Source organism: Myotis nattereri (assembly GCF_964212035.1).
Source record: "Myotis nattereri genome assembly, chromosome: 5".
NCBI classification, from domain to species: Eukaryota; Metazoa; Chordata; class Mammalia; order Chiroptera; family Vespertilionidae; genus Myotis; species Myotis nattereri.
In genome coordinates this window covers 82,816,897-82,831,714 of record NC_138080.1, presented here as the reverse complement: position 1 = coordinate 82,831,714, position 14,818 = coordinate 82,816,897, and the positions used below count along the sequence as shown (strand labels likewise).

The window sequence follows — 14,818 nt, the reverse complement described above, 5'->3', positions numbered from 1 at the left end:
GCTTACGCAGCACGTACGACGGGAGGTGGGGCCGGCAGCCGGGCGGGCGGCTGAGGCGCGGGGCCTGGTCCCGCGGGCACCATGGCCAAAACCGTGGCCTATTTCTACGACCCGGACGTGGGCAACTTCCACTACGGTGAGGGAGCAAGGTGGCACCCGAGGGGTTCGGGACGCGGAGGGGTGCAGGCTGGGGCTACAACTGACGAACTCTCTTCTCTACTCCCAGGGGCCGGGCACCCTATGAAGCCTCACCGCTTGGCGCTGACCCATAGTCTGGTCCTGCACTACGGCCTCTACAAGAAGATGATCGTGAGTTCCGCCGCCTCTGCTGGGGATTGAGGGTGGGGGCGAGCTGCGGCCCTAAAGCCAGGTAGGCCGCACGGAATGCACCGAGTGAGACCCACCCAAGAGTGGGGGTGGGGGCAGGCTGGATAGAAGGAACCAGGAGCACCCGCACCCCCACATGCAGAGTGCTGGTGAGCGCACCCACCGACTTCATGGGAGTTACTCTTTCACCTTAGGTCAGCCACCCTTTGACCTCAGGTGGACTCACACTGGGCGAGTTAGGGTGGAGTGGGGCTGGTTTGAAGACGGAAGGTGTTTTTCTCCCCAGCATTTTGGGGTGTGGGCAGTGCTTTAGCCTCAGAGGAGGGAAAGGGGATGTGAGGTTTACCCTCAGTTTCTATCCCTTCTCCTCTGCAACCCGTCTCCACCACCAAGGAGCTGAAGCTCCAGGGAGGACCACAGCCCTCCGTGTAAATGCGTATGTGAAGGGTAGCAGATGTCCTGGGTATTACCTTTTCAACCTAGAATACCCCACACAGGTAACCACTACCCAACCCTTCATCTCCCAGGAAAACATGCTGCCTGTCCCAGGCTTGGAATTTGTAGCTGTGATACCCGGTTATAACAGTTAAGCTCAGCCCACATGCGTTGCAAGGGGAATCAGTCAAAGTATGAATGAGTGTCCACTGCTTCTGCTGAGGCACAGACAAGTGAATTGGTCATAGAAGAGATTGAGGTGTTGTTGGTGCGTGAATCTATGAATTCCTGAAATCTTGTGCTGGTATATACCTATGTACATTTTCTGGGGAGAGAAAGGCTTTTTGGTTTTGCCCAATTTCTAAAGAAGCATGTGACTACCACCCCCAAAACAAAGATAAATATCTGGCTTAGCACCTGGGTACTTTGAGCTTTAATTAGAAGATGTTCATACATGCCATATTATTTGATTCCAAAAGAACTCAGAGACAGAAAGAGCAGAACCAGAGCCCAGGGGAGGAGATCCAGGGAAGAGGGCAGTGGATCGGGGCTCACCGTTAGAAGGTAGGAAAGGCTCGGCTGGAGGTGGGAAGGAAAAAGGCAAGTCCAGTGGTGTTTAGGGGACTTGATCATAATAAACCACCGGGCTTATCAGAGCCTCTCTTCTGCCTCAGCCTAACAAGGACTAGGGGCAAGGGGACTGCAGGTGTGGTTTTGGATAATCCCCAGGACTGGTTCAGTGTAGGTGGTCTCAGCTCCATGATTGAGACTGACCCTGCCTGGATTCACCTTGTGTTTCTGTCCTGAGGTCTTCAAGCCATACCAGGCCTCCCAGCATGACATGTGCCGCTTCCACTCTGAGGACTACATTGACTTCCTGCAGAGAGTGAGCCCCACCAATATGCAAGGCTTCACCAAGAGCCTTAATGCCTTCAACGTGGGCGATGACTGGTGAGAAGACTAGAACTTTTGATGCCAGGCATTTCAAGAACACTTGAGTGAGGTCTTGGAGGCAGTGTGTGGGAAGATGCTGAGTCAATGAGTCATCATTTACTCATTGGTTTATTCAACAAATATTTATTGGTCATTTGCTCTAGGCCAGGCCCTGTGCCAAATGCTAGGGATGCAATGATCAACAATAGCAAAATTTTAATATTATAGTTGTGAGTCCTGAAAAGGAGAGGTACATGACAGCATATGAGGGTATATATGAGGGAGAATTACCCAGCTTTGGGAGTCTGGTCGGTGGAGGCTTCCTAGAGGAAGTAGTAAAGATTGAGCTGAGATCCGAAGAAAGAGTAAGAGGTAATTAGGCAACAGTGGTTGGGAGGAGAGAGAGTGAGGGGAGGAATGTCATGGGCAGTAGGGATGACATGTGCCAGGGTCTGTGGTCGGATAGAGTATGACTCATTTGAGGAACAAAAATGGCCAACCTCAGAATATGAAGAGAAGAGTGATCTGAATTGAGGCTGCAGTGATAGGCAGGGCCTCTAAAAAGTACACAGCCTTATGATGAATTAGGGTTTTTACCCCTAGAGGAGAGGCACGGCTTCAGAGTGTTTTAAAAAGCAAGAGAGCGAGTAGATATGATCCAGGTTTACATGATTGGGCGTGTACCGTACCAGGAAAACCTAGACCCTTTGGGAAAGGGAATGGATAAGAAAGATGAGCCCTGATCCTTACTTACATTCTAGTGTGCACCCTTGAAAATAGAGTGACCATAAAAGCTATCATTTACTCAGTTTATTTTTAACCTTTTTATTAGGGAAAATTTCAAACATTTCTGAAAGAATAGTACAGCATACTCCATACATCAATCATGCAGCTGCAACACTTGTAAGCAAATCTTCATCTGTATCCCCTCACATTAGATTATGATTTTAAAAAAAAATTATTTTTAATTGTCATCTGAGGATATGTTATTTTTACTGATTTTAGAGAGAAGAAGGGGGTGGGGAGAGAAAGAGAGAGACATTGATATAATAGAGAAACATCTTATCAGGAGGCAACAGTTGCCTCCCTCACATGCCCTGACTGGGGATCGAACATGGGATAACACTCCAACTAACTGAGCCACCCTGCCAGGGAACACGTTAGATTATTTTAAAACAATTCCCAGCCCTGGCTGGTGTGGCTCAGTTGGGTGTCATCCTGTGCACCCAAATGTTGCCGGTTCCATTCGAGGCAGCCATTGTATGTTTTTCTTTCCCTCTCCCTTCCTCTCTTTCTAAGAATCAATTAAAAAATAATTCTCAGCCGAAACCGGTTTGGCTCAGTGGATAGAGCGTCGGCCTGCGGACTGAGAGGTCCCAGGTTCGATTCCGGTCAAGGGCATGTACGTGGGTTGCGGGCACATCCCCAGTAGGGGATGTGCAGGAGGCAACTGATCGATGTTTCTCTCTCATCGATGTTTCTAGCTCTCTATCTCTCTCCCTTCCTCTCTGTAAAAAATCAATAAAATATATTAAAAAAAAAAATTCTCAGATATTATATTCTTTTATCTGTGAATACTTTATGTATCTCCAAATGATCCCCTTAAAAAATGCACAATGTTACTATCACACCTAAAAAATTAGCAGTAATTCCTTAATATCGGAGATGCAATCAGTATCCAAATTTTTTCCAATTGTCTTATAATTTTTCTTTATCGCAATTGATGTATTTATATCAGGATCTAAACAAGGTTCACACATTACATTTGGTTGATATGTCTCTTAAAATTCTTAATCTGTAACATTTCTTTCCCTTGAATTTAATTCTTGAAGAGACCAGGCTGTTGATCCTGTAGAGTTTCCTACAATAGCTACCATGAGTGCTTACTCTGCTATGCTGAGGATTGCTGCTACATCCACTTCTCACACTAACCCTGAGATGTAATAGTCCTTTTCCTGGTGTTGGGTGTACTGAAGTTTGAAGAGATTTAGGTAACTTGCCTGAGTCACATAACTGGTCAGTGGAGGTGGCAGAATTCAAATTCAGAGCCCAGGTTTTAAAGTACTACACTAATCTGTTTCCCTAAAATATCCTATCAATAGAAGTAGCCTGGGCTGGAGAAACAGACACCAACGCCTCAGGCTGGCATTGAGCACCTCCTGGAATGCCTTACGTTCCCCCTTCAGCCTCTCCAAGGCCTTACCAGCCTTCACACCACCAGGAAGTTTCACACCACAAAGCCTGTCTTGACCACTCCAGCCGCAGAGGTCTGTCCTGCACACACTGCACTGTCATTTGGTGTTCAGTCACATGTTGCCTTGGGTGGTTTCTTGGTTTTTTGTTATTGCTGCTACTGCTATTTCTGAGTTCACTTTATATGTCTTCGAATGCAGAGTCAGCCCTCAGGCCACAGCTGGGGCCCCGTGAAAGCCCTTTGTGCACTTAGGGAACGCTACTACTGGGCCCTTTGCGCAGCATCATAGTGTCAAACTTGTGCTTATCTGTATTTCAGATGAGAATTAGGGATTTTCCTTTCAATTAATTTCTGACAGTTTTCAAAGTAATCTAATATAAAAGCTAAATTAACCGCTGGCCGGTTAGCTCAGTTGGTTAGAGCGTGGTGCTAATAATAAAAGCTAAATTATACTACAAGGCTTTTAATGGGGAAAAAACACACAAACCAAAACAGTCCCAGAACTGTCCCTTCCACCCATAGATCCCTCTCCCCAGTGGCAGCCACTTTTAGCTTCTTTAGCTATTTCTTCTGATATTTATCTTTGCACTTCAAAATAATAATACTAATTTACTACTGTTACTAATAATCTAATACACTTAGGTAATGCCTACTGTTTGTCAGGTGCTATTCTAAATGCTTTCCAGTCATTAGCTCATTTAGTCTCAACTACCCCTATGAAGCAGGGTCTATGACTGTCTCCTTTTTACAGATGAGAACACTTAGGCACAGAAAGCTTTATCTTGCCCAGACTCACAGTCATTAGGTGTCAAAGAGTCAAGGTTTGAACCTAGGTAGCTGCCTCAGAATCTAGGCTGTTAAACATGCTACCATTCTATACTGTTTCTTATGAGATGCTCATATTGCTATTTCTTCATTTAGCAATGGTCTATTAAACTCTTATAATTGAAGATGAGCATTTAGTCTCCTTATACCATCACCTGGTTTCCCCTTCCCTACCAGCTTCAGAATGTAGTTGTATGACAATTTTTTATTAAATAAGTATTCTATGTTTATATTTTTTTAATTTTGAAAAAGTCATTTTACCATTGAGCCAAATAGTATGCTATGATTTAATCTTTTTCTTGTACAAGTTTTTGTTTTTCCTGGAGCTGATAATTTCATTGTTTATTCATTTGCTTGTTTAGGTGTCAATCACAAATTCTTCTCAAACTCTTTGAGAAACTATAAAACTCCCTACACCCCAGCCAGTGTAGCTAAGTGGTTGGTTATCAACCTATGAGCCAGGAGGTCACGGTTCGATTCCTGGTCAGGGCATATGCCCGGGTTGCAGGCTCGATCCCCAATAGGGAGTGTGCAGGAGGCTCTCTCATCATTGATGTTTCTGTCTCTGATCCTCTCTGAAGTCAATAAAAATATATTTTAAAAAAACACTCCTGCCCTAGCCGTTTGGTTCAATGGATAGAGTGTTGCCTGCGGACAAGGGTCAATTCTAGTCAAGGGCACATGGTCGGGTTGCAGGCTCCATCCCCAGTAGGGGGTGTACAGGAGGCAGCCGATTAATGATTCATTCTCATTATTGATGTTTCTATCTTTCCCTCTTCCTCTCTGAAATCAATAAGAATATATTTAAAAAAACAAACACTCCCTACAATTTTCTTTTTCACATAGTCCAATGTGTCGGCTCCACTATGTCCTTGGAGACCTAAAGTGAGGGATTGTTTAAAGCATTTCCTTTGCTGACGGTCAAGTTTATGAAGGTATAATTTGCATACAGTAGAATTTTTAGGTATACAGTTCTGAGAGTTTTGACAACAAGGTCATTTATCCCTCAAAGGTTCCTCATGCCCTTTTGAAGTTAATCCCTTCTCTCCACATTAACTCTAGGCAACTACTGATCCTGAGGTCTGTTCCTATATTTTGTCATTGAAATGGAGCTACAGAGTATGTAGCCTTTTGTGTCTGGCTTCAAGCTTCTCTTTTTTATAAAAAATGAAGATGCTAATAATGATAGATGACATTTATTAAAGGCTCACTGGGTTCCACACACTGTGTTAAAGGCTTTCTGTGGGTTATTTCATCATTACTATTTTGTGCAAACTATAGGAAGATAACTTTCTTTAAAATGTGTAGCTATAAAGAACATTATTGAGCATTATGTTAAAGTGATATACACCGAAGAAACTTTTAAGAAAAATAGAGCTCAACATTCCCTTTCAACTTGTTTCCTCTTTGTGTGTACACTCAAGTACCTAGAAGCTGCCTGCTTCTCTCTCCAGCTAGGGTACAAACTTCCTGACAGTGTTAAATCCTTTTTTACTTCCCATCAGGGCTTGGGGCATGGTTTGGTCCAAAATATTTGTTGAATACATTTGCAGATAACTTGATCCTGTAGGAGGGGGAGAGCAGCTTATTAAAGCCTGGAGGTTGGAGGGGTTTGGGCTGGGGGAGGTGTAGGGAGGGCCGGATAGAGGTAAAAGGGCTTCAACTTGCTCCTCTTCCCTGCAGCCCAGTGTTTCCCGGGCTCTTTGAGTTCTGCTCCCGTTACACAGGCGCATCTCTGCAAGGAGCAACCCAGCTGAACAACAAGGTGACCACAGCCCTGAGTCCCATTCCCCCTTTCTGTGGCTGGCTGGACTCAAGGGCTTAACCCTGACCATGAGCTCCCATCTTTGGGGGTGGGCAGGAGGACTGTGAGTTGGGTGTTTGTTTTTTAGATCTGTGATATTGCCATTAACTGGGCTGGAGGTCTGCACCATGCCAAGAAGTTTGAGGTGAGTGAGGAGGTAATGGGGGAGACTATAGCTACCCTAGGGTTGGTGTTGAGGATGACAGTAGGGGGCAACTGGGTGGAGGAATTGTTCCTTTCTTTACAAGACCACTGTCTTGCCATAGGCTTCTGGCTTCTGCTATGTCAATGACATTGTGATTGGCATCCTGGAGCTGCTCAAGTGAGTAACCTGGGAGGCGATGGAGGGACTTAATCAGACTCTTAGCTGACGAGATCTCAGACTGCCCTGGCCCTGACCCAGTCCTCCATCCCCATACTCGCTTCTCCCAAATTCTTCATGCTTTGCTTAGGCTGCCTCTTCCTGTGCTCTGCTGCAGATTCCCTCTTGCCTGCTTACATTTCAACCTTCTCTGCACATCCCTCTCCTGTCCCTGCATCCAGGCTTGAGCCCCAGGGTTGCCCATAGGGAACTGGTGGTGTTAGGTTTCAGGTGATTTTGGTGAAATTGAGTGGAAGCAGACTCTTGATAACCCCAGACCTTGTGTTTGGGAGGAGTGGCTGGGGGATTTTCTTCCTGGGGTCCACCTCTGCCTCAGACCCTGGCTTTGCCCTCACCCCAGGTACCACCCTCGGGTGCTCTACATTGATATTGACATCCATCATGGTGATGGGGTCCAGGAAGCCTTCTACCTCACTGACCGGGTCATGACAGTGTCCTTCCACAAATATGGAAACTACTTCTTCCCCGGCACAGGTACGGGAATAGAAATGCCCATCCCTTTCTCTTTACCATGACTGCCTCCTTCTCAGCCTTCAGGTCTCAGCTCAGCTGCCCCTCCTCAGAGAAGCGTCTCCTAACCACCCAGTTAACGTATTCACCTCCTTGCCCACTGCTCTCACATCACTCTGCTTGTTTCTCACAGAGCACTCACTGCTGTTTGTATTTATTGTGGTACTTTGTTTACTGTCTCCCTCATTATGTTTACTCACAAAAACATAAGCTTAGTGGTATTTCCTTCATTTCATTAGTTCTCTTTATTGCTGTATCCCCCATGCCTAGTACATAGCTTGACCCCTAGTGGGCCCTCAAAAAGTATTTGTTGAATGAATGCAAGTTGCAGGAGACTTAGTAGCTCCAGGGAGTGTGTGGGGCAGGTATGTAGATGGAATGAGAGGCCCTCAGTGTTGGTTGGGTTGAAGCAGTTGTGTTGTGGATGCTTCCCATGTGTGGCTGCCAGCCCCCACCTCCCACTTCCCTGTAGGTGACATGTATGAAGTTGGAGCAGAGAGTGGCCGCTACTACTGTCTCAATGTACCCCTGCGGGATGGCATTGATGACCAGAGTAAGTACTGAAGTCTTCTTCCTGCTCACTGGGCCCCTTCTTTCTCTCCTTGAATTAACCTCTTCTGCCTGGTATTGCCTGCTGTTGTGCCAGGTGTCCTTCAGGATGAATGGCCTTCAGAAGGACCATGAGCCGACCCCCCTCATTCCCCCACTCCCGGAAACTGTATGCAACACATTATGTGTATGTGCATTTTTCTGGGAAAAGGGTCATTAGCTTTCATCCATCACTCCAATGGGTCTGGGACCCCTCCAGAAGTTCAGAACCAATGGTTTGTTTCCTTGGGTTGCCTCTTTCCTCGGCTATATGCTCGCTCAACCCCCTTTTTCCTTTTGTTCCCTGTCTCCCCATCCCCTTGGGGTGCCAGGTACCCATCTTTGGCCCTCTCCCAGGTTACAAGCACCTTTTCCAGCCGGTTATCAACCAGGTGGTGGACTTCTACCAACCCACATGCATCGTTCTCCAGGTAATACTGCCAGTGCCTGATTAGGAGGGCTCTTCCTAGGTTTGGAAGAAGAGAGCAGGAAAGAGTCAGTGGGGAAGGGAAGGGAAGAAGGGAAGCGCACCTGGGACATTCTGATCAGTTACCTTACCGCAGCTGCCTGGGCTTTTGTTTTATGCAGTGTGGAGCTGACTCCCTGGGCTGTGATCGATTGGGCTGCTTCAACCTCAGCATTCGAGGACATGGGTGAGACTGACCCTCCTGTGACTCCCACAGGTTTTCAAGTGGTTTGGACCTCAATACAAGAGAGGAGGTCATGGAAAAATGAGTCTTACCTCTTCTTGAAAGTCAAGAAGCCAAAGCCAAATTGTACTTGAACCAGAAAGGTCACCTTAAACAGGGTTCCCAGCTGGTCATTTATTCACAATAGGTTTTTATTAAGCTCCTGTTATGTTCCAGGCATTGTACAGGAGATGGGGACGCAATGGGGAAACTCCCATGAACTTTACAGTTTAGTGTAGGAAACAGACAAAACATGAGAAGCAAACCAAGTAGATTGTTATAAATCCTGTGAAGGGAAAAGATGGGAAGCTGAAATACAGGATAGCAGTGGGGAACCTACTTTTAGATAGTACGATTTGGAAAGGATTTTCTGGGGAGTTGACATTTGGATTGAGAACCTGAAGGCTACAAGGAGTGAGCCATAAGAGCAGAGAGAAGGCTGTCCCAAGCGGCGGGCAGGACCCACTCAGAGGCTCTGAGGCGGGGAAGAGCTGGTGTGGAGAGGATGTGAAGTAAAACTAGTGAGGCAAGACCACAGGGAGTAAGCTGCGGTGGTGTGAGGCGAGGTCTGAGAGGTCAGCAGTGGCGAGGCTGAATAGAGCCTTTGGACCTGGTCAGGAGTCTAGATTATATTTCAGATAAAATGGGAAATCATTGAAAGATATGAAGCAGGGAAGTGCCATGATCCAATTCATGTTTTAAAGTGACTACTGCTTGGGAAAGGTTTGGGTCGGGGAGACAGGAGTGGAAGTGGGGAGACCAGTTAGGGAGCTATTGGTGTTGTCTAGGCTGGAAATGTGGTGCCGGGCTGAGGTGGAGGAGGTAGCGATGGAGAGAAATGGATGATTTGAGTTATATTTTGGCTTTAGAAGTGATAGCCCTTGCTAGGCCATGGATGAGAATAGTTGATTAACAGGTAGGGTGCCAGGATGGGTGTATAGAACAGGAGTGCACTTTATTTTAAAATTTTTATTGAGACACAACAGAAATATAATAAAGTACACATATCTCAAGGATATAACTCAATGAATTCCACTGCCTAGATCAAAATATAGAACCTATCTAGTCTCCTTGTGCCCCTTTCCAGACAACACCAAGAGGTGTGTATTTTGGGTTTTCATAACTACCTTTACCTAATTCCTTTGGTTTCTTTTAATAGGGAATGCGTCGAATATGTCAAGAGCTTCAATATTCCTCTCCTGGTGCTAGGTGGTGGTGGTTATACTGTCCGAAATGTTGCTCGGTGCTGGTAAGCACACTCCCTGATTTTCCTTCTCCCCTTTGTCCAGTGTGAGCTAGGGGCTCCCTGAGGGCTGGCAAGGTGGGCCCTTTAGGCCACTTGCTCAGCCTGCCCCCTTCCTGCTGGTTGGTTTCAGGACGTATGAGACATCGCTGCTGGTAGAAGAGGCCATTAGTGAGGAGCTTCCCTATAGTGGTAAGGACCACCCCATGTTACCCTGACACCAGGAAGGCTGTTCTCACAATGGCCTGGCTTGAAGGCAGAGAGGAAACTGATATTCTCAGAGCTCTACAGACTAACCCCCTGAGCTCAGAACAGTGAAAAGATTAGGCAACTATAATGTAGGGATTTGGGATGGGAAGGAAAGAGATTGGGAAGTCTTGGGACCTGATTGTCTGTCTGAGCCATACTCTCTCCGTCAAATCTTTTCCCTCCAAAGAATACTTTGAGTACTTTGCCCCAGACTTCACGCTCCATCCAGATGTCAGCACCCGCATCGAGAATCAGAACTCTCGCCAGGTCAGTAGTTTGGAGAAGCTGAGCACAAGGGTGGGGAGCCCAGGAATGGTCCAGGATGTGGGAAATCAGAGAAACCAGAGAAGAAAGTTATCAGCCATCACTCTCACTGATAGCAGCTAGAGGAGGATTCTAAACAGGTTAAAGTAGAGGCAGTTGGGGGTGGGAATAGGACACTGATCAGTTGGGGTACTCAAAGTAGGATTAAGAATGGGATTAAAACTAGGATGATAGGGGTGAAAGGCAGCTAGAAGGGTGGATGCCCTGAATCACTGCGAGCTGCTCACTCTCTATTCCTTAACTCCAACCAGTATCTGGACCAGATCCGCCAGACGATCTTTGAAAACCTGAAGATGCTGAACCATGCACCTAGCGTCCAGATTCACGATGTGCCCGCAGACCTCCTGACCTATGACAGGACTGATGAGGCTGATGCAGAGGAGAGGGGTCCTGAGGAGAACTACAGCAGGTCTGGGGCAGGGACAAGAGGGGGGGGGGGGGGCGGGAATTCTAGCAGGATTGTCAGGGAGGTGAAGAGGGGAAAAGTAAACTGAGACATTAGCTTAATTTTCCCTGGCTTGCTTCTGTAGTATGCCTACTTTTCAGTCTGCTGCTATTTCACACTCTTTCCCCCCCCCCAGTTTTTAATGACATAAGCAACATATATTTACTGTAAAAATTTTAAACAGCACCAAAATATGTTAAGTTTGCATTTACACAATCCAAGACCCAGTCCACAAAGTAATCACTTTTCGTTTGATTTGTATCTTTTCAGATAGGTTTTTCTCTATAGATTAAGTATACTGTTCAACATGCACAGATAAACAAAAATGCACATATACACTCATTCTCAGAGTTACGCAGTTTTCTTTGTGTGTGTTTTTTTTAATACAAGTTGGGTCATTCTTTATGGGTTGCTCTACAACTTACAACTCTTACAACTGGTTCTTTCTGTTTTTTTTACAAAGCAATGTGTGTCTTCCCATGTCAGTATATATAGGTCTGCTTCATTATTTTATCAGCTCTATAATATTCTATTGTGTGGATGTAGCCTCACTTAACCAAATACCATTGATGGACATTTACATATTTCCCATTTTTTTCATTATTACAAAGAATGTGGCTATGGACCCTCTTTCATGTACATCTTAGCTTGCTTGTTTGAGTAGATTAGATTCCTAGAATTGTTGCTGCTGGGTCAAAAGCTATGTGTGCTAAATTTTTAAATATTTGCTGCCAAATTGCCTTCCAAAAAGTCTGTAACAGTTTATATTCTTGCCAGCATCTTACTTCCGGGTTTTGAGCTGGACAGGTCACTGCCGGTATACTGCTCTCTAAGACCCTTTGATTTCTTTCCTCTGTTAATTCTTTTAGGTATGATAATTGTATTGTGGTTTTTAAAAAAGCCTTTATCGTTCTGAGATAGATACTAAAATATTTACAGATGCAATGAATTAGGGAAAAAAAGACTAGCATAGAATGTATTTTTAATCTCAAAGTAGGCTTTTCTGGAAAATGAAGGGGAAAGACAATAGAATCCAGAAGTGCAGAAACAGATGCACTTAATGGAGAACAGATTTCCTTATGTGACTGAAGGATAACCACAGCTGGACACTTGCAGGACATCTGGTCCTGCTCCCATGTAGGGTCAGAGGTTTGGACTGGCCCTGCTGCAGAGTCTGATGGGCTTCGCTTCCAGAATCTGCTTCTCTTAGAGTTCACTCTTCCAGATGCATCCTGTGGAGCTGGGCTTCACTGCTCGGACCCTTGGGACTACTCCAGCCTTCCTCCTCCATGAATACTCCCTTATTCCTACTCTTGGTTGAGGAAGTATCTGAAGCTCGGGCCTCAGGAATTCCTTTTTGACCCATCATCTCCTTTAAAACTTTTCCAGGTCATTGAGGCTTAAATTCTGGAAATTGCCAAAAGGAGGAACGTAAACACAAGTTTTTACCGTTTTTTAAGAAAATGAAAGTCAAAGTGTGACCTTTTCATCTATAATTCTAGTCTGATATCTGGGCCTAGTTTCTGCGTTGTATCCCCCCCTCTCAACAGCCAGCAGAAGCCTCAGGCTTCTTCCTGTCCTAAATCCTACCTCCCTGTCAGACTGCCCACTGAGTTCCTGTTCTTTGATGTCTCCAGTTTGTGTATTATTTGCAGAATAGTGGTAATAAGAGTTATCACTTTTTGTGGGTTTGCTAAGCATCAGACTCAGTACTAAGTGCTTTATAGCAATATGTACATATCATCATTCCGTTGCCATCAGACAATCCAGAGGATTCTAAGGCTCAGAGAGGTTAAATAACTTTCTGAAGGTTCCCCAGCTAGTTTAATATCAGGGATGACATTCAAACCAGAATCTGACTCCACACATTGAAACCTTGTGTGCTTAAAAGTAACTGAGACATTGCTTACCAGGCAGATAGGGCTTTTCCTGACTTAGTTCCCCAGCTTCTCTTTGATGACTTTCTCCCTTCTTTTTTTTAAAATATATTTCTTTATTGATTTCAGAGAGGCAGGGAGAGGGAGAGAGAGATAGAAACATCAATGATGAGAGAGAATCATTGATTGGCTGCCTCCTACACACGCCACACTGGGGATTGGCCTGCAGCCTGGGTATTTGCCCTGATCGGGAATTGAACTGTGACCTCCTGGTTCATAGGTCAGTGCTCAACCACTGAGCCAGCTGGCTGGGCAAAATCTCTCCTTTCCATTGCACTTAGAAGGAAATCCAGATTTCTGACCATTCCTTTAAAAGGCCTTGCATGCTGGCCCTTACCTACATCCCTGGTCGCATCTTTTACCAGCTCTCCATGCTCACTGTTCCCAGACATCCTGGTTTCCTTGCTCTTACTGGAATACATCAGTCTCCTTTCACCTTTATAACTTTGTGGTACTTGGTGGGTATTTTTTGCAGCTCAGAACGGTCTTCCTGAGAACTTTAGCCAGTTCCTTCTCAAACTTCAGGTCTTACTTTCTTAGAACAGCCTTCCCTAATAATTCTTCCTGAAAATTTTATCCGTTTCCTTCATCACTCTCTGTCACATCTCCCTTTATTTCATTTTATTCATGGTACTCTCCATTATCTGAAATTATCATATTTCCTTATTTACTTTGTTAGTTATTGTGAGTCTCATTTATTAGGTAAGTTTTTAGGGATTGTCAGAAATGTTGTCTGGCTTATTCTCTACTAATGTAATGCTAAGGCTCATGACAGTGCTAGCACAGAGTAATCTCAATAAATGCTTACTGACTACATGAGTGGAGGAATGACTAGTGATCAGTCTCTACTAATAGAAGGGGAGGAGTGCTTCCCTGACAAAGGGGCTTAAGAAGTGGCTCCAGAGAGGGTGCCTATGTGGGAAAATATTGGAGCTTGAAGAGTGGAGCCCTCACCTCTCTCCCCTTGCTTTGCAGGCCAGAGGCACCCAATGAGTTCTATGATGGAGACCATGACAACGACAAGGAGAGCGATGTGGAGATTTAAGAGCAGCTGTGCTTGCTGTGCCCCCAAGGAATCCCTTGTTACCTCTTAATTGGGTGGGAGGGAAAAGGTGCGGGTCCCCCAGCTCTGGACCTGTTGCCTTCACTGGTTTTACCAATGCTAGGGGACTGTTTGGAGACCACATCTGGTTCTCAAACCAACTATCTCCTTTCTTCTCCCTCCTAAGGCCTGCCAATGGTACCTGTTTGGGATTGGATGAGACAAGGATAGGGCAGTGGGCCCTAGATGCCAGTCTTAGCCCTTCTGGCCTCCTTATTCCTTCCCTGCTTCCCTCTAGCTCAGAGACCGCTAGGGATGAAGGAGTAATCAGGACTGAGGCTGCCTCTGGCTTCCTCCTCTCATGAGTTCTACTGCAAGCCTTCCTTCCGGTGCAGGTGAAGAGTGAGGGCTTTTGGAGAGTCAGAGCTTACCCCCTTAACCCCAGATGATGGGAAGCACATTTTTGAGTTGGGGAGGATGTGAAAATCTCCTGTTCTAACTTTTGGCTTTATGTCCATTTTACCACTGTTTTTATCCAATAAACCAAGTTGGTATTTTTTTGTACCTTTTGTCTTTCTGTGAATAGTCTTACTTCTTGCTAGCTAGCTATATGTGAAGGGAGAGGAAGGGGGCAGGTGATGAAGTATGTAATAAAAATCTTAGTTGACATTCACTCAGCACTTAGCTTATGTTAGGCCCTATTATGTAATCTACATGGATTATCTTGCTCATATATAGGGAGTTCATAGAGCTTTCTGGTTAAGAGTTAGACAAATGTGGGCAGATTACTAAAGAGGGGGTGGAAGAGGACTTCAGGTTTTTGAACCTGGTGGAATGGTGATGCTAGTTGGTGAAGATGCATGGAGAGCAAAGTGCTTACTTAGCACACAG

General features: G+C 45.4%; 1 protein-coding gene across 1 annotated transcript; it reads left to right on the top strand.

The window, feature by feature from the left end:
* Positions 1-11: 11 nt before the first annotated feature.
* On the top strand, positions 12-14,496 carry HDAC3 (histone deacetylase 3). The gene is made up of 15 exons (XM_081092064.1): positions 12-136; positions 227-309; positions 1,571-1,713; positions 6,398-6,479; positions 6,607-6,663; positions 6,785-6,840; positions 7,241-7,374; positions 7,883-7,963; positions 8,356-8,429; positions 8,587-8,651; positions 9,847-9,936; positions 10,064-10,122; positions 10,367-10,446; positions 10,755-10,912; positions 13,861-14,496. Exons 1-15 carry the CDS (start codon positions 82-84, stop codon positions 13,928-13,930), a joined length of 1,287 nt encoding a protein of 428 aa, XP_080948190.1. The 5' UTR covers positions 12-81; the 3' UTR covers positions 13,931-14,496.
* The last annotated feature ends 322 nt before the right edge of the window (positions 14,497-14,818 follow it).

What these genes read in the sequence shown, in the direction of transcription:
- HDAC3 (XM_081092064.1), top strand. Translation starts at nt 82, where the DNA reads ATGGCCAAAACCGTGGCCTATTTCTACGACCCGGACGTGGGCAACTTC. An exon ending in CAACCCAGCTGAACAACAAG is followed by an intron (nt 6,480 to 6,606) that starts GTGACCACAGCC and finishes TTTGTTTTTTAG; the next exon opens with ATCTGTGATATTGCCATTAA. An exon ending in TGAGGAGCTTCCCTATAGTG is followed by an intron (nt 10,123 to 10,366) that starts GTAAGGACCACC and finishes TTCCCTCCAAAG; the next exon opens with AATACTTTGAGTACTTTGCC.